The 20809-nt window shown below is 44.0% G+C and overlaps 1 protein-coding gene across 4 annotated transcripts in view; it reads left to right on the top strand.

The window, feature by feature from the left end:
* Positions 1-20809, top strand: part of ABCC4 (ATP binding cassette subfamily C member 4) — a 270180-nt gene that overhangs the window by 200777 nt on the left and 48594 nt on the right. For 3 of the 4 annotated variants that reach the window (XM_047871810.1, XM_047871800.1, XM_047871827.1), the window contains 5 exons: positions 8717-8867; positions 15208-15327; positions 16609-16719; positions 17932-18032; positions 19575-19766. In XM_047871810.1, coding sequence (XP_047727766.1) covers positions 8717-8867; positions 15208-15327; positions 16609-16719; positions 17932-18032; positions 19575-19766 — 675 coding nt within the window. The remainder of the gene's footprint in view (positions 1-8716; positions 8868-15207; positions 15328-16608; positions 16720-17931; positions 18033-19574; positions 19767-20809) is intronic. The other variant, XM_047871820.1, reaches the window with a different exon arrangement.

Here is a 20809-nt window from a genome sequence, read left to right as displayed (position 1 = left end):
ATGTTTGTTTACTTTTGAGAGAGAAAGAGACAGAGCATGAGCAGGGGAGGGGCAGAGAGAGAGGGAGACACAGAATCCGAAGCAGGCTCCAGGCTCTGAGCTGTCGACACACAGCCCGACGCAGGGCGTGAACTCACAAATTGTGAGATCATGACCTGAGCCGAAGTCGGACGCTTAACCGACTGAGCCACCCAGGCTCCCCTGAAAAGTTTAATCTTAAAGAGAGTTTGTTTAGATATTTTCGTATAAATAAGACACACCAACATCCCATAAAGTTCTGATATAACAGAGCCAAATGAGTTGGGTGAAGTCAAGAGACAGGTGACAAAGGAGGGATCTGGGAGCCAGAGCTGATGTCTGAACTCCCTGAAGCATGCAAGTTGCCATATCAGCATGTCACTTATACCTGCAGACTTAATACTAACCGTAGGTCAGTATTGAGGTTTAGGAGCTTACCTTTAAGAGCTTTCCATATTTTTCCCTTTGCTTTTATTTATCCTGTAATTGAAGAGTAACGAGTATGTGATGGGAATTACATTTTAGTTCTTAATACTTTGAGTTTTGTATAGCCTGTTCAAAATTTTACTGCCTCCACAAGAATCTTGTATTAGCCAGCAGCACAATCTATGTGATAGTCATTTCATTGAAAGGTTTTTTTTTTTTTATCTCATACGTTTCCAGAATAAATAGGTAGAAGAATCTCTCCTACACCCACATCAGTAAACAGCTTACTGATTAAAAACTAGGCATCATTTTTTTTCCTCTCTCTAAATCAGAAGAAAATCTTGCCGTGTTTTCTTGCCAAGAAGTGAATCTTGCTTTGTTTATTGCACGTAAGCCCTATCTTCTGCAAAATCAGTAATCGTTTAAGGCAATCTGGACGATTTGTACTTATCAGAACTTGGAACAGAATTTTTAAGAGTCTGACTGACAGCAGAATTCAAAGCTTTGAAATTCCTTTGAGGTGTGAGTAGTTTTAATGATCCTGATTTTATTTTTTAATACTGTAAACAAGTAATAAAAGTACTGTCTACTGACTAAGTGGCCTTATGATTAAATACACATTTCACTTTGTGCCTAAGAGAAGTCTGAGCACAAGCAAGAGTTCAAATAAGAATGGGGTGAGCCAGAAGTATGGATGACATATTTATTTGCATAAAATAAGAAGAATACATTTTTACTGTTGTTTATAGAAAACATGTTCCTTGGCACAAGCTTCACAAAGACGAGCAGGAACAGAATCCCATTGAATTAAGTTTAAAGGAAATTGTGGGTAGATACCTAGGAGTTCCTACAGGGCTGTAAGCATTTGGGTAGTTAAATGTCAAACAGACAAACCAGTCCTCTATTTAATACTGCTTGTGAAAGAAATATGCTAAAATCTGTAAGATTAGGGATACAGTATTAATTCTAGAGGAAAACATGACCTGGGGAAATGCTTTGTTTTCACCACCTTCCCAATATACATATGTGGCATGTAGAATAATCTCATTTAGGGTCTTTGGGTTTTGTGTATTTATTAAAGTTAAATTTGGCTTTTTCCTTCCTTCCCCCAAATCAGTTTGCTTTCTGGGCTTAGACTTCATCTTACGAATCTTTTTTATTTAAACAGTATTTCTTAAATCAACATGTGTTTTGTGTGTTCTATTAGCAAACATTTTTAGGACCTTTTTACTGATCAGCTCTGCTCTGTGCACCGAGCAGGTTTTTATTTCCATAGGAGCTGGGAATCTAGGACTGAGCACCTCCTGGGGGAGACCAGCTACAACCACAAGAAACCCAACCAAACTAGAAAATGCAAATGAAAGAGAAAACATAAAATAGGAATACATTTAGGTATAAATTTTTTGAAGGATGAATCTTTATATGAGATGCTGTATCATTCAGAGATTGTAGGCTTGGGGACACAGTGACTCTGAATTACCTAACTTAGGGCAAATCACTAAACTTCTCTGAGCATCAGTGAGCATCAGCTTCATTCTTTAAATTTTTTAATATTTATTTATTTTTGAGAAAGAGAGAGAGAGAGGAAGAGACTGAGCATGCCCCTGGGAGGGGCAGAGAGATAGGGGGATAAGAATCCAAAGCAGGCTCCAGGCTCTGAACTGTCAGCACAGAGCCCGATGTGGGGCTCGAACTCACGAACCACAAGGTCATGACCTGAGCCGAAGTCAAACGCTCAACTGACTGAGCCACCCAGGCGCCCCACATGAGCTTCATTCTTTGTGTGTGGAGGTGATAATCCCTCCCACTCAGATTGAAAGTGAGGATGGAATTACTGAAGAGGTGGGACACAAGGCAGCCCTCACGAGATGTTATCCACTATTGGTATGGGGGAGGGGGGCAGTTGTACCTGTCTTTGGTTGTGAACAAGATACAGAGATTTTCTTCAGTGTAATGAGGGAATTTGCCATAGGCACTAGCAACCAAGCAATGACATTTTTCTCAAGATTTGTAACTGGGCAGTTTTTCAAACAAAGCAGTTAACATTTTCCGTAAGAATTATTTTATTTTATGGCTTCCATAAACCATGTTAACAATTCATTTAGATACCCCTGTGGTTTAATCAGAAAGAATGGCTCACAGGACAGCTTCCTTTGTAAGGGAGAGAGGTGCTCATCCTTTCTGTAAGTGATGGTTACAGGGCCCTCCTGGCATCTGAGCTAGCATGCGTGCTTGCCAGGAAGGCCAACCTGGAGTGGATACAGCTGAATTTCCTGGGATTCACTAGTGCACAAAATGTAGCTTTTGTATTTCCCTTGATATCGACACCAGTTCATGATGCATGAAATAGAAAATGTCACGATGGACTTCTTTGTCCGTATTGAATAATCTGGCGTTTGCTTTGGTGGTGTTGATTCAGAGGCCCAGCACAGTTTTCCTTACTCTCCCAGAAGTGCCAAGCAATTTCAGGGCAGGAAGTCTTCACTAAGAAGTGAGGCTTGGGGTGCCTGGGTGGCTCAGTTGGTCGAGCGTCCGACTTTGGCTCAGGTCATGATCTCGCAGTCCCTGAGTTTGAGCCCGGTGTCGGGCTCTGTGTTGACAGCTTGGAGCCTGGAACCTGCTTCGGATTCTGTGTCTCCCTCTCTTTCTGCCCCTCCCCCCACTCATGCTCTGTCTCTGTGTCATAAATAAACATTAAAAAAAAAAAAAAAGAAGTGAGTCTTGAAACACCAAAAGAATCCAGAATAAGAAAAGAAACATCTCAAAAAATGTTGAGTTGCTTCCATTATCCTGAGGTTATCAGTCTTTGGGAGACCCTCAGGTGGGGTGAAAAAGGAGAGGACAGAAAATGTAGTAGGCATGAGATTTATCAGTCATCTTATATTCAAACAAAATAGGCCTCAGATATGATGGCTAAAGAAGAGCCACAGCCACTTTGGTATATGTGACATCATTACCACATCCAGGAAACAATAACACTTACTCTGGTGTCCCTGGATAGTCCTAAGCTGTGCCAGTGGTTAGAGTGAGACACGTCTCAGGCTCCAGCTTCATGATATTTTTAAGACACTTTAGGCCCATAAATCTGTCAACGCACTGTTCCTTCTCTTCTGGCTGCTGGCATCTAGAGCATACTGAAAGGTAATAATAATGGTACTTAGGGTTTCTTTTTGTTAAGCATGGACTGCTAAGCACTTTATATAATTATCTCACTTAATTCCTCCTACCTTCCGTCATCTTTTTGTGGTAGTGGGTAGCCCAGTTTTCACTAAGACAAAATGGTGGGCTGTGTTCCCTTTCCTGTTAATATTAGAGAGGGTTGGTCTTGGACCCTGTTGGATAGCACGGTGCTAGGCTAATGCTATTGTCCTCCAGGTCTGGATCGACGTTCTCTGTAAGCTGCAGAATTACTCCCAATTAAGCAAAATCAACATGTTCTCTCAAGTGAAGGACTTTTATTCAAGGATTGTTTGCATTTGTTCACGTGGGTTGATAGATTTTGGATTGACTTCCTAACAAGTATGTTCCAGGTGGGATGCAAGCATATCAAAAAAACGATTACCCTTAGATCTTGGGTGTCAAGGCTTGGGTCAGGTGCTTCTGGGTCAACATGTTTCTTGCTGTATATTTATATCATTGTCTCTTTGTGCCTTAGTGCAACAGAGGTACAGAAGCGCTGGCCGTGGGGGTGGGTCATCCAATATAGGTTTGGAATCCAATCATTTGGACAGAATTGTGTACATACTTTGGAATTCCTGAGAATGTGGAAGGAAGAAATGAGACTGGCTTTAAGGAGGGGATGGGTGTTTGTTTTGCACCAGCATCTTCTGTGTCCCCTTTTGGAATGTTAGCTTTTTTGCTTACTGTTTTGTCCTTGCCAACTTCCATAAAGAGTTTGCTGGCATGGGCACCTGGCTGGCTCAGTTGGTAGAGCATGTGACTCTTGATCTTGGGCATTTGAGTTTGAGCGCCATGTTGGGCAGAGAGATTACTTTAAAAAAAAAAAGAGAGAGAGTTTTCTGGCAGTAAAAGATTCACATGTGTATATACATGAATACATATAAATGTAAAATCAAACATTGTGTATGTTTTTACAGTACAGTATAACATCTAATTCACTGTGGGGCAGGCCATAACATGACCTGCAAGTAGAAATAAAACTCTTATAGAAAGCCTTTTTGAATTACTTCAGAATTTGGGGACATCAAATGTGAAAGCCCTAACCTAACCTGGGAGTTTCTGAGAGCATCAGTTACAGGTCTTTAATGAGCGCCAAGAAGATGGCTCCAGCAGAGCCCCGTGTTTGGAGCTTACCTCTGCTGCCCAGGTAATCTGCCGGGCCGGCTTAGCCACAGAAGGCCCCCACCTTAGGGAGAGCCGGGTAGTTAAAACTGGTGAATATTGTTCAATCAAGTGATGTTAGTCTGCTCAAAAATTGTGAATTTGAATATTTTCATAACCTTTCAGATTTTTTTTTTCTTGACAACTAACAGTGGTAAGCCTAGTGATCACTTAAGGCCAGACATAGAAGGGTCTAAAAGGACCCTTCCTCTTGGCTTCCTAATTAGTATAGAAGAGTGGGATGCATCAGTTAACCCAGTAGCTGTGAGAAATTGGCCAGCTGTAGATGTAAAAGGAGAGAGGTGCACAGCCTGCTTTCTCTACTTACTATTGGACTTTGTTCCTTCAGAATTCCATGCCTCTTCACCCTGGGTCTTGTATGGACACCGCAGTAGAGACTGGGGGAAACAGAACGCTTGGGTCTACATCAAAATAATGCAGTTTTGATTCACTGGGGCTCCTGCCCACAGATTCACAGTTCTAGAAGTTTCCTCCTTCCTCCACTCTTCTCCTGCCTGCACGAAGCACCTTTCACAGGCACCATTCCTGGCTTTCTCCATCACACAGTAACTTCCCGGGAGAACTTGGGACCACCACTTAACCTGCCAGCTTTCACAATCCTTATCTGTAAATGGAAATGACAGTTCCTTCTTTGCTCATTCACAAGCTGGTTGTGATGAAGCTCTGAGAAAACTGACTTGGAATAACTGTGAGATGATAACATGTGTCTCCCTCAGGCATTGCCCTGCTAATCCTTCCCTTGGAGATGCGCCCGGGGCCCGCTGCCCTGGCTGGCACAGTGGGGAAGGCACTGGGCAGGCGCCTTCTGAGAGGACACGGAACAACCTATGTTAATGTGGGCAGGCACTTTGACCTTTGCAGCCCGACTTCCTCTTGGGCAGTATTTCCATCAGCTGTGATTACTACTGCAAGTTATTCATTGCCGCTCTTTCTGTTTGTTAAACCAGCCTGTGAAATTTGGTTGTAAGTTGAAGAACCTTCCGGAAACTATTCATGTATTCTTCCCTGTATTTCCACAGCCCCCTGTGCCTCGTGCATATAGTCCTGGGTTTGTATCCACCTGAATTCACAAACTTTGGAGTTCACATGCCATGTGAATGTACCCATTCCCACCATTCAATGAGCCCACTGTCCTAGCAGGCAGATGCAAAAGTATGTTGATTGCACTCATGTCACCTGAAGTTGTACACCATGATACCATTTTTTTCCTGATAAAGGTGGATACGTAAATCAGCATCATCCAGGTGACTTGGGTTTCTATTCTGCCTGCTCTTTTTAGCCCAGTATCATTTCCCAACATAAAATCACCTCACAAGATGAGGTCATGATTGAACATTCATAGAACTCGGTATACGCTACCTGTGTACAGCCCATACCTGACACAGGGCACTTGTGTTGTTATCATCATTAGCCTTTGAGATAGATATTTTAAATATCCTAATGATAGAAAATTTCCTATCCAGATGATAAAATTGATTGTTGTTCTGGCAGTAAAACAATTTTTGTCATATTTTTTATTTGAAATATTTATTTTAGAAACAGGATAGCCTGGCCTGTAAAAATGGGAGCATCAAGACAGCCTGATCCTTTTTTAAATCGAAGTATGGTTGACACACAATGTACGCAATGACACTCTTGTATGCAACATAGTGATTCTACCACTCTTCGTAACACTGTGCTCACGGCGTGTGTGGCTGCCATCTGTCCGCATGCAACACAATTTAGTAACAATACCATTCCCTATGCTCTACCTTTCATCTGACTTATTCGTCCCATAACTGGAAGCCTGTATCTCCCACTCCCCTTCACCCAATTTGCTCATCCCTCACCCCCCTTCCCTTTGGCAACCATCAGTTCTGCAGTTATGGGTCTGTTTCTGCTTTTTGTTTGTTTTGTTTTTAGATTCCATATGTAAGTGAAATCATATGGTATTTGTTTCTCTCTGACTTTATTTCCCTTAGCGTAATGCCCTCTGGGTTCATCCATGTTGTCGCAAATGGCACGATCTTGGTCTTTTTTATTCAGTTATCTGTTGATGGATGTGTGGGTTGCTTCCATATTGTGGCTGTCGTAAATAATGCTGCAGTAAACATAGGGCTGCGCATATCTTCTCGAATTAGTGTTTTTCTTTTCTGTGGGTAAATACCCAGTAGTGATAGATATTTATTTATTTATTTATTTATTTATTTATTTATTTATTTATTAAAAAAATTTTTTTTAATGTTTATTTTTGAGACAGAGAGAGCGCATGAACGGGGGAGGGTCAGAGAGAGAGGGAGACACAGAATCTGAAACAGGCTCTAGGCTCTGAGCTGTCAGCACAGAGCCTGACGTGGGACTCGAACTCACCGACCGCGAAATCATGACCTGAGCTGAAGTCGGATGTTTTAACCGACTAAGCCACCCAGGCGCCCCAATACCCAGTAGTGATATTTCTGAATCACGTGGTATTTCTATTGTTAATTTTTCCAGAACGTGCATACTGTTTTCCACAGTGGCTGTACCAATTTACATTCCCACCAATGGTGCATGAGAGTTCCCTTTTCTCCACATGCTCACCAACACTTGTTATTTCTTGTCTTATTGATACTAGCCATTCTGTGGCAGAAGATGATCTCTCATTGTGGATTTTGATTTGCATTTCCCTGATGATGAGTGATGTCAGGCATCTTTTCATGTGTCTGTTGGCCCAGATAATAAAACTTAAAAAAAGATTTTGGACTTTGTGTTTCCTTATTTTTAAAACTCTTCATAAGATTTCTAAGAAATCTCAGAGGGGCGCCTGGGTGGCGCAGTCGGTTAAACGTCCGACTTCAGCCAGGTCACGATCTCGCGGTCCGTGAGTTCGAGCCCCGCGTCAGGCTCTGGGCTGATGGCTCAGAGCCTGGAGCCCGTTTCAGATTCTGTGTCTCCCTCTCTCTCTGCCCCTCCCCCGTTCATGCTCTGTCTCTCTCTGTCCCAAAAATAAATAAATGTTGGAAAAAAAAAAAAAAAAAGAAATCTCAGAAATTTGTTTCCCTTCTTTTGTCCTTTTTTAGGCACACTGATAAACTCTGAAATTCCTTAAGTAAGGTCTTTAGAGGAAAAAATTAAAGACAAATTAGGGGGCTCAAATAAGTCAAGAATTTTTTTCCGGAAGGATAAAAAGTTGGCATTACATTGAGGGCAAGCTTAAATATATCATGATGGCTAATGATGTAGGCTTCTATGACTAATGCTTTGCAGTCTTGATCAAGTTGCTTTTCCTCTGCCTGTGCTTCAGGGTCTCCATGTGGAAAGGGAGATAATACTAGTATTGGATAGGGCCATTCTGAGGATTAAATGAGTTACTACACGCAAAGTACTTAATGGGTAGCACTGTACACAGTGAGCACTCGGTAAATGTTAACTGGATAGAAAGCCAAGAAAGAGGAATCCTCACTTTCAAAGGCAAATACTTAAATTTCTCCCTCCCTTTCTGACCACTGAATTTGTAATTAGCCACTTCTTTATCCCTACATGTATAGTTGAATCTTCCGAATTTCTCATCTATGATTTCTGCTTGTTGATTTCCCTGGTAATATCCACTGACTCATGATAGTTTGGGATTCAAGTCTTCTTCTCTCTGAGTCTCAAACTTTCTCATCTGTTAAATAGGGAAGATTATAATGTCTATCTCTTAGGGCTACTGAGTGTATCAAAAGAACTAATATCTGGAAAATTCTTATTGTCTTTGGTACATCACAATTAGGTGTATAAATATCATCAGGACCACTTGTAAAATTCTATTATATCTTTGGAAACCATGCCCTGCCATTCCAACAAGTCTTTGGAAGAAAGGAGTTGAATCCTAACAAAACAACCCTTTAAAGTCTATGTTGGAAGAGAATTCTTGGTAAGAAGGCCTTTTTATCACTTTTCCCTATTTCAGACATTTCTGCAAGTCTGTGGTGTGGTGGCTGTTGCAGTGGTGGTGATTCCTTGGATCGCGATACTTCTGATTCCCTTTGGCATCATTTTCTTTGTTCTTCGGCGATATTTCTTAGAAACATCGAGGGATGTCAAACGCCTGGAATCTACAAGTGAGTACAGAGGTTCTCAGGTTGCACTGGCGATGTGGGCTCACTTCCATTTATGCTGTAATTAAGGAGACCCCTGAAATTGTGCAGACTCTCTCTTCCAGAATTTTTTCCAAGCTCATGTTACATAATCGAATATTATGGCCACCATGAGTCAGAGAAGCCCTTAGGGCACATGGAGCTAGTGGCCTGCCAGGCCCAGCTTTGCAGGGTAGCACAAGGAAGAAACAGAGGATATACGTGTAGTGACGCTCCACTGGAACGTGAGCACTGTGAGGACAGGGGCCATTTCTGTCTTACTCATGACATGCTTCCTAACATAGAGCAGGCACTCAGGTAATTTTTTTTAAGAAATATTTCATGTTGGAAATATTTTGGAAATACAGAAGGAAAATAACGGAATTTGTCTTTCCTTGAAGGTTCTGGAAATGACAAAGAAAGGGAAAGATTAGGGAAAGGAGCAGATGTGTCGGGAAATATACTCCTATGTCAGAAGTGATACATTTGAAAAACAGATTACTGTCACATACTCAAAAAATGGCAAATAAGGTACAGCTGGTAAATATTTTGTAAAGATAAACAATTGTGTTCAGTGTTACTCTTTATTATCACCAGTGTTTGCTGTCATGCCACACTGTTTGAAGCTACCCCCCCCCCCCTCCCCCCCCCCCCGCTCAGGCTGTTCCTATAAATGGATCCTGGATGTAATTCCCTTAGGAGGACCCAGGCGAGGGTTCTGTTCAGTATGCATTTAGTTTGTTCTCCATTCAGCTTCCTGGTTTTGGAATAATGGGAAAACATGGGTAGTCACAGAAGATGAAATAGTTCAGAGCTTATCTCATTAATGCACAAAAGTATGTCGTTATTAGTAAGACAAATCATAAGGAGAGTAGATTGTTATATTTAAAAAAAGAAAGAAGGAATAAAGGTGGTAGCCAAAACATAAAGAAGTAAGATATTTGTATCAGAAACTGCAACCCTGTGGATAGTTACTGCAAATTAATACCAGCTTAGCTTCCTGCAAGCCAGACTAAGAAGAGAAACCTATTGGGTCTCATGGTTGTCTGGAAAAATACAAGTTCATTGGGACAGAGAGATTTTTTTTGTTATGGCATGTGTGTGTGTATTTCTTGTTTTTTTTTTTTTAAATTTAATTTTTTTTTTTTTAATTAGGGAGAGAGAGAGACACACACACACACACAGAGTGCAAGTAGGGGAGGGGCAGAGAGAGAGGGAGACACAGAATCTGAAGCAAGCTCCAGGCTCCTAGCTGTCTGCACAGAGCCTGACATAGGGCTTGAACCCACGAGTGGTGAGATCATGAGATCATGACCTGAGCCAAAGTTGGGCGCTTAACTGACTGAGCCACCCAGGTGCCCCATGTGTTTCTTTTTTTTTTTTTTAATTTTTTTAAGAGTTTATTTTTGAGAGAGACACACACACACACAGCATGAGTGGGGGAGGGGCGGAGTGAGAGAGGGAGACACAGAATCCGTAACAGGTTCCAGGTTCTGAGCTGCAGCACGGAGCCCAATGCAGGGTTCAAACTTGGGAATGGCAAGATCATGACCTAGGCTGAAGTTGGATGCTCAACCAACTGAGCCACCCAGGTGCCCCCCATTTGTTTCTTTTTTAATTATATATTTTTGAGAGACATTTGTCATTAGCATTTGCATAAAGGATAATGGGCATCGATTTTATAAGACCTATAGGAAAACTTCTCAGTCGTCAGAGAACCAGCTGACCTCCTGTGAGGTGTGGTTTTGTGAGGCATTGCCTTGGGGCGGCAGGCATTGTAGTCCCAACATGTGGGCCGTCCTGTCTCTCAACAGGTTACTGTGGCGGAGCTTGGAGAAGGCGGAGGAATAAAGGATGAACTCCAGCCCGTCTTTTATGGAGACAACAAGGCTCCAGACATTTTATAAGTGGAGGCCGCTCATGAAATGGAGTCTGTCGACTTCAGTCAGTCTTGTTGCAAAGGAGGTCTCTGGTTTATTTAAACGAGGTCTCTGGAAGAAGGTGGAGATTTTTGTCTGGACAAGGGCCATTCCCCATCCATGCGGAAATGGAGAGGAGGAAGGGGACCTCGTGAGGCTTTTTTCAAGAAACAGTATAGGATTTTCCCAGTGCTTAATCTGGAGATTTTGAGAACTTTCGCATGACCCCTAGGGTATTTGGGAATATTGTGAACATTCCTGCACCCCAGTAGGCTGTGACAATACTTTAAATACAGATATTCCTTCTTCCTCACTCCCAGATAACCAAATGTGGTGGTCAGTTGATTAGAACTGTTTGTTGTCACCTGTCTGGTTTGTGGGTCTGTGCCATAAATAGCAGTTCTATTGTTTTCTCTAAGCAGTGATAGTATTTCTTGAGGCCATTGCTGGAGCCACCAGGAAAAAGGAGGACAAAAAGAGGATACCTGATTGCTCTGGCTATATAAATCTGCTTCATCCTTGTGCTTTGAAAGGACTCTGAAGGTCCTGAGGATTATTTTCAGATCCTATTGCCTAGCTGCCTCTGAAACCTCAGGCTGGCATTTAAACTACCTTACTGACAAATACGCAGTTGATTGTAATGAGTTTCCATTTTTGCAAAAGTGAGCATGGTAGCATCGTTCAGGCAAATCAGGATCTGCTTGATCGGTTAGCAATGTCTGAGTTATGCAGCCACGTCCAAATTCCATGTGTAAGGGTACTGTGATCAATTAGCAGTGTCTGCCATGGGCATCGCTGGGGAGAGTTAAATGTGTGCCACGTGTTTCAGACCATTGACTGACTCTCGATTCTGCTGTTGTAAGTTCTCATGATGGATTTCCAGGGACTGTTCAACTGAAGGTGCTTAATCTGTATGATAATGGATAAGGCTATTGGATAATCACTAAGTTTGATTTTGGGGTTTTCTTTCTTTCTTTCTTTCTTTCTTTCTTTCTTTCTTTCTTCCTTCCTTCCTTCCTTCCTTCCTTCCTTCCTTCTTTCTTCCTTTCCTCTTTCCTTTCCTCTTTCCTTTCCTTTTTTCTTTCCTTTCCTTTTTCCTTTCCTTTTTCCTTTCCTTTCCTTTCCTCTTTCCTTTCCTCTTTCTTTCCTTTCCTCTTTCCTTTCCTTTCCTCTTTCCTTTCCTTTTTCCTTTCCTTTCCTTTCCTTCTTCTTCTTCTTCTTCTTCTTCTTCTTCTTCTTCTTCTTCTTCTAATGTTTGTTTTTGAGAGAGAGGGAGAGAGAGAATCCCAAGTAGGCTCTACGCTTCTCAGCACAGAGCCTGATGCGGGGCTTGAACTCACAAACTGTGAGATCATGACCTGAGCCAAAATCAAACACCAGACACTTAACCATCTGAGCCACCCAGGTGCCCTGATTTTGGGGTTTTCTAATCGTAAACTACAAAGTCTGGAGAAAACTGCATTTAGTCACACATTGGCATCTTTAACCTGATTATTTTCTGTCTGAGACACTGTGGCAGTGATTAAAAGCACAGCCTCGGGAATAAGAGTTTGGTCTGACCCCCCAGTTCTACCACTTGGGTTAATTTACTTCATCTTGGCCAGTGCTCTTAATCCTTCTGCCTGTTTTTCCCTCTAAGATATAGCAACACCTGCCCTGTGGGACTCTTGCAAGGGTCTTGTGAGTTGATGCCTGTAAAGTGTTTCCTGGCCACTCGGAAAGGTGCTAGAACCTTGAACGTGAGGGAATTAAGGACATAACAACCAGCAGGCCTCACATAATGTAAATGATAAGCCATAGCATGGCTGTCAGGTCCTTGAAGCAGCTACTGCCTTCTCCCTCTTGGGGAGGGGTCTGTCCCAAAGAGTCCTCAGGGTCATGGGACACACAGTCGTCAGTCTTGTGTCCACTTTGTGAAATGTAGGGTTGCATTTGCCTGTGACTGCTGGCTAACACCATGGGTGCTATAGGGATCTACTTCAGGATAGCTAGCTCGATCCTTGTGGGGGAAAAGGCATTACATTGGGCAAGAGAACATACCAGAGCCTTGGCACTCTGTTTCCCTCTGTGCCAGTTAATTTTCTTTGCAGATCCTCCAACTCACTCATCCTAGCATCCCACTCAGTCCTAAGTAGGGTGTGAGAGAGACAGGATAGCTTTTCTCAGGGGCAGATTCCTGCTGTACCCCTGGAACTCTTGGATATGAAGTAAAGTTAGTGGTGGGGTCTCTGGGTTCACTGATTTTCAAAGCTGGACGACCCCTGATTTCTAAAGTCAACCCCACTCTGAAACCCTGCCAGAGAAAATCAACTGCAACCTTGATCTCCTGACAAGGGACGCGGGTGGGGGTGGCCATGCTGAAGCATTTCATTCAAGGACTCTCCCTGAGTCAGCAGCCACATCTCCTTCCTTCTTAGAAACGTTCTCTGTGATGAAACTGTTTATATCACACTGTTTGCTCAAGAAATAAGAACATGGTTCTAGTGAGTTCTTGGTGTTTCCTGGAGCTGGACTGTAAGTACTTTCTTGATAGGAACTCTGGAACTTTGCTGAGTCATCCCGGGAAGCACCCTGTTTCCACATTGACCACGTCTTGGGGGACAGACTGGGACATGTGCTGAGAAGTGCAAAAAAGGCCTATTCGGAGCTTGCAGCCTTTCTTCTTTGGGGCGTGAACTCAGTCCCCTTATGTTCATATTACTGCCTTAAAAGTACAAACTTAAAGGAAGGTAAAATGAATAAAGGCTAAAGATGACTCAGTATAAATGAAGGGAGAGAGTGGTGTGGGTGCTAGATCACAAACATAACAACTGGACGGTCAAAACCACCACCGAATCACTTAAGGCTCTTTGCCGGAAGTAGATACAGGGGGAAATGTTAGGTCATGCCTCGGTTCAGAGAAGGTCTTTTTCCTTAAAGGAGCATCGCAGGCACGGGCCCCTAACAGTTAATGTCCTCAGTCAGTATCTCAGGAAAGAGGTCCGCAGTGGAGGAGGTGGACAGCAGGCCCACAGCCCAGGGCGTCCCATCTTTGCTGAGCCCCACTGTCTTTTGTGGGGAAGCCTTCCTCCTCCTTGCTTGAGGAGCTGTGGACACTAAGCTCCAAGAGGAGGTTCTGTGTCTGCACATTTGTGCCCAGCATCCCTGTCCCCCATACATGCGGTGCCCATGTGACTGAACTGTCACACACACACAGGCGTTCAGATGCCAGGCTAAGGATCAGTCTCTGAAATAAGTTTGAGTTTTTCTCTGAATTGTTTCTGTCCGTCATTTTATAAAACTTCTGTAGCGTCTCAGGAGATAAGTGATCTGCCCTTCCCCTGAACACCCAGGTGTTTTCCCAACAAGTCTTCTCTAGGAGATGCGCAGGTAATAAAGTGATAAGTCAAGTATTACCTGCTGATACAGCACAAATTGTTACTCATCCCAGACAGAGGCCACAGACTCACAGTCCTGCCCTTGACAACAGCTGGTCATGGCCTTATTTATGGTGGGGGATGCAAGCCGGACGTGACCATCCCTGCCCAACACCTCCCTGGTGGGCAGGAGCCAGCCCCTGGTGCTGACACACAGGGTGCTCTTAGAGGAGATGGCAGGGAAACAGATGGCTGGTCATGTGACCTCAGGCCCCAAACCAGCATGAAGTTACTCAAAAGAGAATGGCCACTAAGTCCATGGTCAGGTTCTGAAAGAGTTATGTCACTGTCACGCAGTGACCTCCACAGGCCAGGTGTCCAGCAGGGGAGTTGCCTCCAGCCAAAGTCAAAGCTATTCAAAGACCCCGTGGCTGCACAGGCCCCGTGGGTGCAAGGGCACTGCAATACCTGCGTTCTCCGTCACCCAGAAAGAGATTCTTGACGCAGGAGCAGGACTGGCTGTTCACCGAACTTCTCACCAACCTGTTACCATTTCAGGGACATACTGACTAGATCCCAGTCCTTAATAGTCACAGGTGGAGCAAACCATGATTCTGTGTGGTGAGAACTGTAGCAGAATTCAGTGTAAGAACGTTAGCGACTCAAAAATTCCTGAACAGAATTTCCTCTCAGAAGGCTGTCAGGGAAGAGTTCTGGAGGAAGGCCACATTGGAGGAGGACCTTGGACAAATGAGTTAGCAAAGAAAGAATTTAGTTATTTAAATCTAGCCATGATTTGAATTTTGTCAAAGATAGGTTTGAAGAGAAACTTGTGTTTTCGGGTCGTTAAAGGGAAGCGCAGTGTGACCAGGAGTTTGAGGGCTGACGTGTTTGTTCCCTCTCCAGGAAGGGCATCGTCCCTTCTCCCCCGGGCAGCCCGTCCAGAAGCTCTGGGTGTGCCATTAACTGGGATGTGTGGCCACACAGCATGAGAGGCAGGTGCTCTCCTCAGTCCGGCCTCACCGACTTTCTGTCTGTCTGCCTCCCCAGCACGGAGCCCGGTGTTTTCCCACTTATCGTCGTCTCTCCAGGGACTTTGGACCATCCGGGCATATGAAGCTGAAGAGAGGTTCCAGGAACTGTTTGACGCACACCAGGATTTGCATTCAGGTCTGTGAGTTTCTGGAAATGGTTTCAAAGAACGGGATATGCCCCCTCTCTTGGCCTTGCTGGGCAGCACCTCTCTGTCTGTCTCACCACTGGCCCAGCCCCACATCCTTCCTCAGCATGTCTTTGTCCTCTCCCCTGGGCCATGACTCTTCTCAGAATCCCCTGTGTGTTCCCCCTTCCCTGTGTCACACCACTGCTTCCCCCATCCCCGCTACCCCCAGTGACTTGCATTGTCCTTCCATCACTTTCTGTCCTTTTAGGGCAGGGGTCAATGGACTTTTTTTTGTTAAGGGTCCAGATAGGAAACGTTTTAGGCTTTGTGTACCATGTTATCTATTGTAGCAATTCAGTGTTGCTATTGTAACAGGAACACACAGCCGAACATAGTATATCAGCAAATGACCATAGCTGTGTTCAAATAAAACTTTATTTACAAAAACAGGTGGTGGGCCATGTTTGGCCTACAGGCTGTAGTTTGCCAACTCTTATTTTGAGAGCATTCAGGGTGACAGAAGTTGCTGAGGAAATCAGTTTCCTGATTGTCAGATTTGCTACCTACTTGATGTGGGAACTTTTAGCAAGATGATCCTTGAGATACTGGCTCCTAAGTAATAAACACTGTGTGCAGGACCCCATAGTAAGTATGGAAAGTACTGGAAACAAAGTGGAGGTTTTGCTGTCTGTTATCAGCTGGGAACAGTAAACCACATGAGAGGATAAGCTTCATGTTGAGCCTGGCACTCTAAGAAACGTACTGATGAGCCCGTTTTTCCGAAGTTTTTATTATCCTATTTCTACTTATAACCTCTGAGTTGAATTTTCCTTTTCTTTTTTTTAAAGTTTATTTTAATTTATAGAGTGAGCAAGTGTGAGTGGGGGTGGGGCAGAGAGAGAGGGAGAGAGAATCCCAAGCAGGCTCCACACTGTCAGTACAGACCATACTGTGGGCTCAGTTCCACGAACCAGGAGATCGTGACCTGAGCTGAGATCAAGAGTTGGATGCCTTAACTAATGACTGAGCCACCCAAGTGCCCCTCGGTTGAATTTTTCAATGCATGCCTCCCATAAAGCCACTGTACCAATTCCTGCCTGTACTGTACATTGCTTTGTGTCAGAAGTTGGCTTTCTGGAACCTTCTGGTTCCTTAGGTGTGCAGCTTTGATCTCCATGTTGTGTAAAATTCTCGTGTAGCTCAACCAGGCAAAGTGTTCTCCCGCATTCAAGGTAATTAACATGGTTTTTTGACTTACTCATTTTGCTTATTATGCTTCGCAAACCCAGAGGCATGGTTCTTGTTTCTGACTACGTCCCGATGGTTCGCCGTGCGTCTGGATGCCATCTGCGCCATCTTTGTCATTGTCGTTGCCTTTGGGTCCCTGATTCTGGCAAAAAGTAAGTACAGATGTGAATAACTATTTGTGGTATGATTACAATTTATAGCTGCGTTTACAGTTATTAAATTAAACCTTACCACCTTGTCCAATACCATATACTGTCTTGTTCTAACGGATCGCATTAAAGCATTCGCGGTGTGTCGGGCTGGGTGTGATTCTGCTGTGTGGTCTGTGTAGAGTGTTTATTTGGACCCTGATGAGTTTCTTTTATCTTTGCATAGGTTGGGGACCATGTGAGTGTAGCAGCTAACTTTTTGTACTTTCCTGGGGAAGTGTCTGGAGAATATGGAGAGAACCAAGTTTTCTGTTAAGTGTTTTGTCCAGCTTAGGGCTTTAGGTTTTAACTTGAGAGCTGGGATCTCTTGGGCATACAAGCCTGGTACAGTGGGTTGAGAAAGCCATTCAGCAGGAGAGAATGCTATGCTCCCCACCAGGTGGGCACCACATGAGCAAGTGTTGGTGTGCAGGGGGTGAATTCGCTACCCCTGACTATTCCATTGTGACAGCACTGAATCACAGTATTAATAATGGAACAGTGAGAGTAGTATTTTAGATTTCAAGGCTGGCTCTCAGAACCCATTGCCTTGTTTTTAGTGGTTTCTAACTGTGGTCGCATTGGATGTAGAAAGTGAAATTACGTAATGATTCTTGAAACAGTAATGCCAAAAGTCTGAATAATGACATTGTTTGTCACCTATGCAATACTGTCAGGTGTTTGTCAGTCCTGTTGGAGTTCATAAACTCACTTAACAGTCTTTCTGAATTTATAGTGTTGTTTTTTTTTTTTTTAATTGTCTTATGGTCTTAGTCATCAGATAGTAAAAGTATAACTATTACTATCATCATGTGTCAAGTATTTACGTATTACAAAGGAGTCGTTTTGGTAGAGTGAGAGGAGGACCTGTACTTGGGATTAAGAATGGGACTGATTTGGGGCGCCTGGGTGGCGCAGTCGGTTACGCGTCCGACTTCAGCTCAGGTCACGATCTTGCGGTCTGTGAGTTCGAGCCCCGCGTCAGGCTCTGGGCTGATGGCTCAGAGCCTGGAGCCTGCTTCCGATTCTGTGTCTCCTTCTCTCTCTGCCCCTCCCCCCTTCATGCTCTGTCTCTCTCTGTCTCAAAAATAAATAAAAACGTTAAAAAAAATTTTAATAAAAAGAAAAAAAAAAAGAATGGGACTGATTTGATTCCCCTTCTCCTTCCTATTTTAGCTCTAGATGCCGGGCAGGTTGGCCTGGCGTTGTCCTACGCCCTGACACTCATGGGGATGTTCCAGTGGTGCGTCAGGCAGAGCGCCGAAGTGGAGAATATGGTAATGTTTATCTTTACGTTCTTAGCCTTTTCAAGTCTCCCTGCCATTAAAGGGCATGAAAGCACTTCTTATGTAAAATATTAAAACTGTTATTTTTACATCGGAGCTAACCAAGTTTTTCAGATCCTTCTTCCATCTGTTTAAAGTTAGTGTAAAATAAAATATACACATCTTTTCCTCAGTCTTCTGTGTGCTATGTCAGCGGGTTTTAGATTCACCGCAAGCTGTCTTCAAATGTAATAAATGTTCTCTCTGTAGGAGGGAGGTTCTGAAGTCCTGGAGAGGATATAAGCTAATTTCTTAGAGGCCTATTTATTTTTGCTTCTTAATGGGTAATTCCTCATTCCTGATAAAAGAATTCAGTATTTTGAGGTGGTTCGTTTAATGAATAGGTATCTCCCCTTGTGTGCCTACCCTCCCTCTGCCTCATTTTAGCATTTATTCTTGTATGTTGTTGAGCACCTGAATTTGCTGATGTCCCTTCTTTCTGGTAGGGTAAGCTCCTTCTCAGAGTATGCTAGGCAAAGGTGTCGAGATGGTTGTTCAGGAGGCCTTAGTAAGTAAATTCTTTCCTCTTTGGAATAGTTGCACCTTCTCCTGAAGGGAAATGAGAAGAGAAATGAAAGAGAAATCTTTCCAGAGTGCTCTTCTAACAGAGTAGAAAGTGACTGATCATGAAAATGAGATTTAAAAAAAAAAATTTATTTATTTATTGTGAGAGAGAGAGAGAGAGAGAGAGAGCATGAGTAGGGGAAGCGCAGAGAGAGAGGGAGAGAGAGAATCCCAAGCAGGCTCCGTGGTGGCAGCCTAGAGCCTGACACGGGGCTCGAACTCATGAACTGTGAGACCGTGACCTGAGCCAAAATCAAGAGTCGGACGCTCAACTGACTGAACCACCCAGGCATCCCTAAAATGAGTTTGATGGGGGCGCCTGGGTGGCTCAGTTGGTTGAACGCCCAACTTTTGATTTCGGCTCAGGTGTCAATGATCCCAGGGTCAAGGGATCGAGACCCATGTTGGGCTCTGAACTCAGTGTGGAGCCTGCTTAATATTGTATCCCTCTCTCAGCTTGTTCGTTCTCCCTCTCCCTCCCTCCCTCTCTCTCTCTCTCTCTCTCTCTCTCTTTCTCAAAAAAAAAAAGTTTTTTTTTTTTTTTGATGACTTAGGCAGTTCAACTCCCCTAAAACAGATGGCTCTTCTGTAGCAAGATTGCAGATGGTTGGCCACAAGTGTTCCTTTCTTTGACAAAATCCTTGGTTTTTTTGTTCAGGTGTGAAAAGTGGAAAAATAAAATCTCAGGATTTACTTCTCTAATTCTTGTAGTTTTAATGTAATGCTGAAGGAAGTAGCCATAAGTGAAAGTGTTACAAGACTATGAACAGGTGTGTAAATTGCATCAGTCCTCATCAGATGCCTTCTTTGGGGGTATTGACACCTGAGATATACTTAACTAGCTAGTATCAAAGAGCATTTCATTTTACAGTCTCTTAACATGGATGAGAACCTCCCTTCCTAACCCATGTGATGTTCTGTGTCTTTCAGATGATTTCAGTAGAAAGGGTGATTGAATATACAGACCTTGAGAAAGAAGCCCCTTGGGAATATCAGAACCACCCTCCACCGACCTGGCCCCAAGAAGGCATGATTGTCTTTGATAATGTTAACTTCACATACAGTTTAGACGGGCCTCTGGTGTTGAAGCACGTGACAGCGCTCATTAAACCAAGGGAGAAGGTTTGTTGAAACCATCTTGCCTCTTGACAATTTCAGTTACAGATTTAACCCTTCATCCACCTGCAGGCTTTCTGGTCACGCGTCAGGGGGACTCCTTGTGTCTCTGTGGATATAAATTAGACCGGATGATATTACTGGTAAATCTTGCCTGGAAACTGACCACGGAACGGGGATGCCAGCATTACTTTGCCTCGTGTTGTGAGCTGCCTCATGGTGCTTGGTGGGCTGAGCCAGGACACTCTCTGAAATCTGATTCTTCGTGCCTGAGACTTGGGAGCTCCTTGTCACTCACACTTCAGTTTCTGGTTCCCACCTATTCTTACTGCTTTGTATTTCTCACATCCTCCTCTTCCTTCCCGTGGTGGTCTCTGTTTACAGCCCTCCATCCCTGTCCCTTTCCAGACTTGCCCTCCTATAACCAACCCCCCCATCCTTCTGCCCATAGAGTGCTTCTTTCCCACACACGGATCTGATCCCTACGGGGCCCCCAGTAGCTCCCAGCCTGGACAAGCTGCTGCTGGAGCCGTATCGAGGCCCAGGTCCACTGGAGCTGGGGCTGCATGCCAGCTCTCAGCCACCAGAGAAGAGCCCAGAATCTGTGACCCGGTCAGGGCTCAAGAGCCAGAGCCCCTAGCGGGAGGCAGTAAAGGGCTCAGAGACTTGCTCGAAGTTGATGAAAGGCAACCCAAAGGGACAAGGGATGATACACGGAGGACAGACTTGCCAGCGTCTAAGTCTGCCAGCAGCGAGACTTGGGTCCCTCGTCCCAGACCAGATTGGGCTCTTGAAGAAGCAGTGAAACCAGAATAGACAAGGCCATAGGAAGCTCTTTCCCCACCTACCTCTACAGCCTCAACTCCTCACACGAGCAGTGCCCCCAAATGAGTACTGTGTAGGTTTTTCCATTGCACCCTGTCCCCAGCATGTGCACACTGCCCCTCTGTCTCAAGAGACCCTTCCCTTCTGTCACTTGGCTGGTGAAAGTCTCATTTTCAGTCACTTCTAATGCATCTGCCTCTGTGAGACCCTCAGTTCTTCCACAA

Source organism: Prionailurus viverrinus, chromosome A1 (assembly GCF_022837055.1).
Source record: "Prionailurus viverrinus isolate Anna chromosome A1, UM_Priviv_1.0, whole genome shotgun sequence".
Taxonomy (NCBI): domain Eukaryota; kingdom Metazoa; phylum Chordata; class Mammalia; order Carnivora; family Felidae; genus Prionailurus; species Prionailurus viverrinus.
Note: the sequence above shows the minus strand (reverse complement) of the source record. Positions and strands in the feature narration are given on the sequence as shown.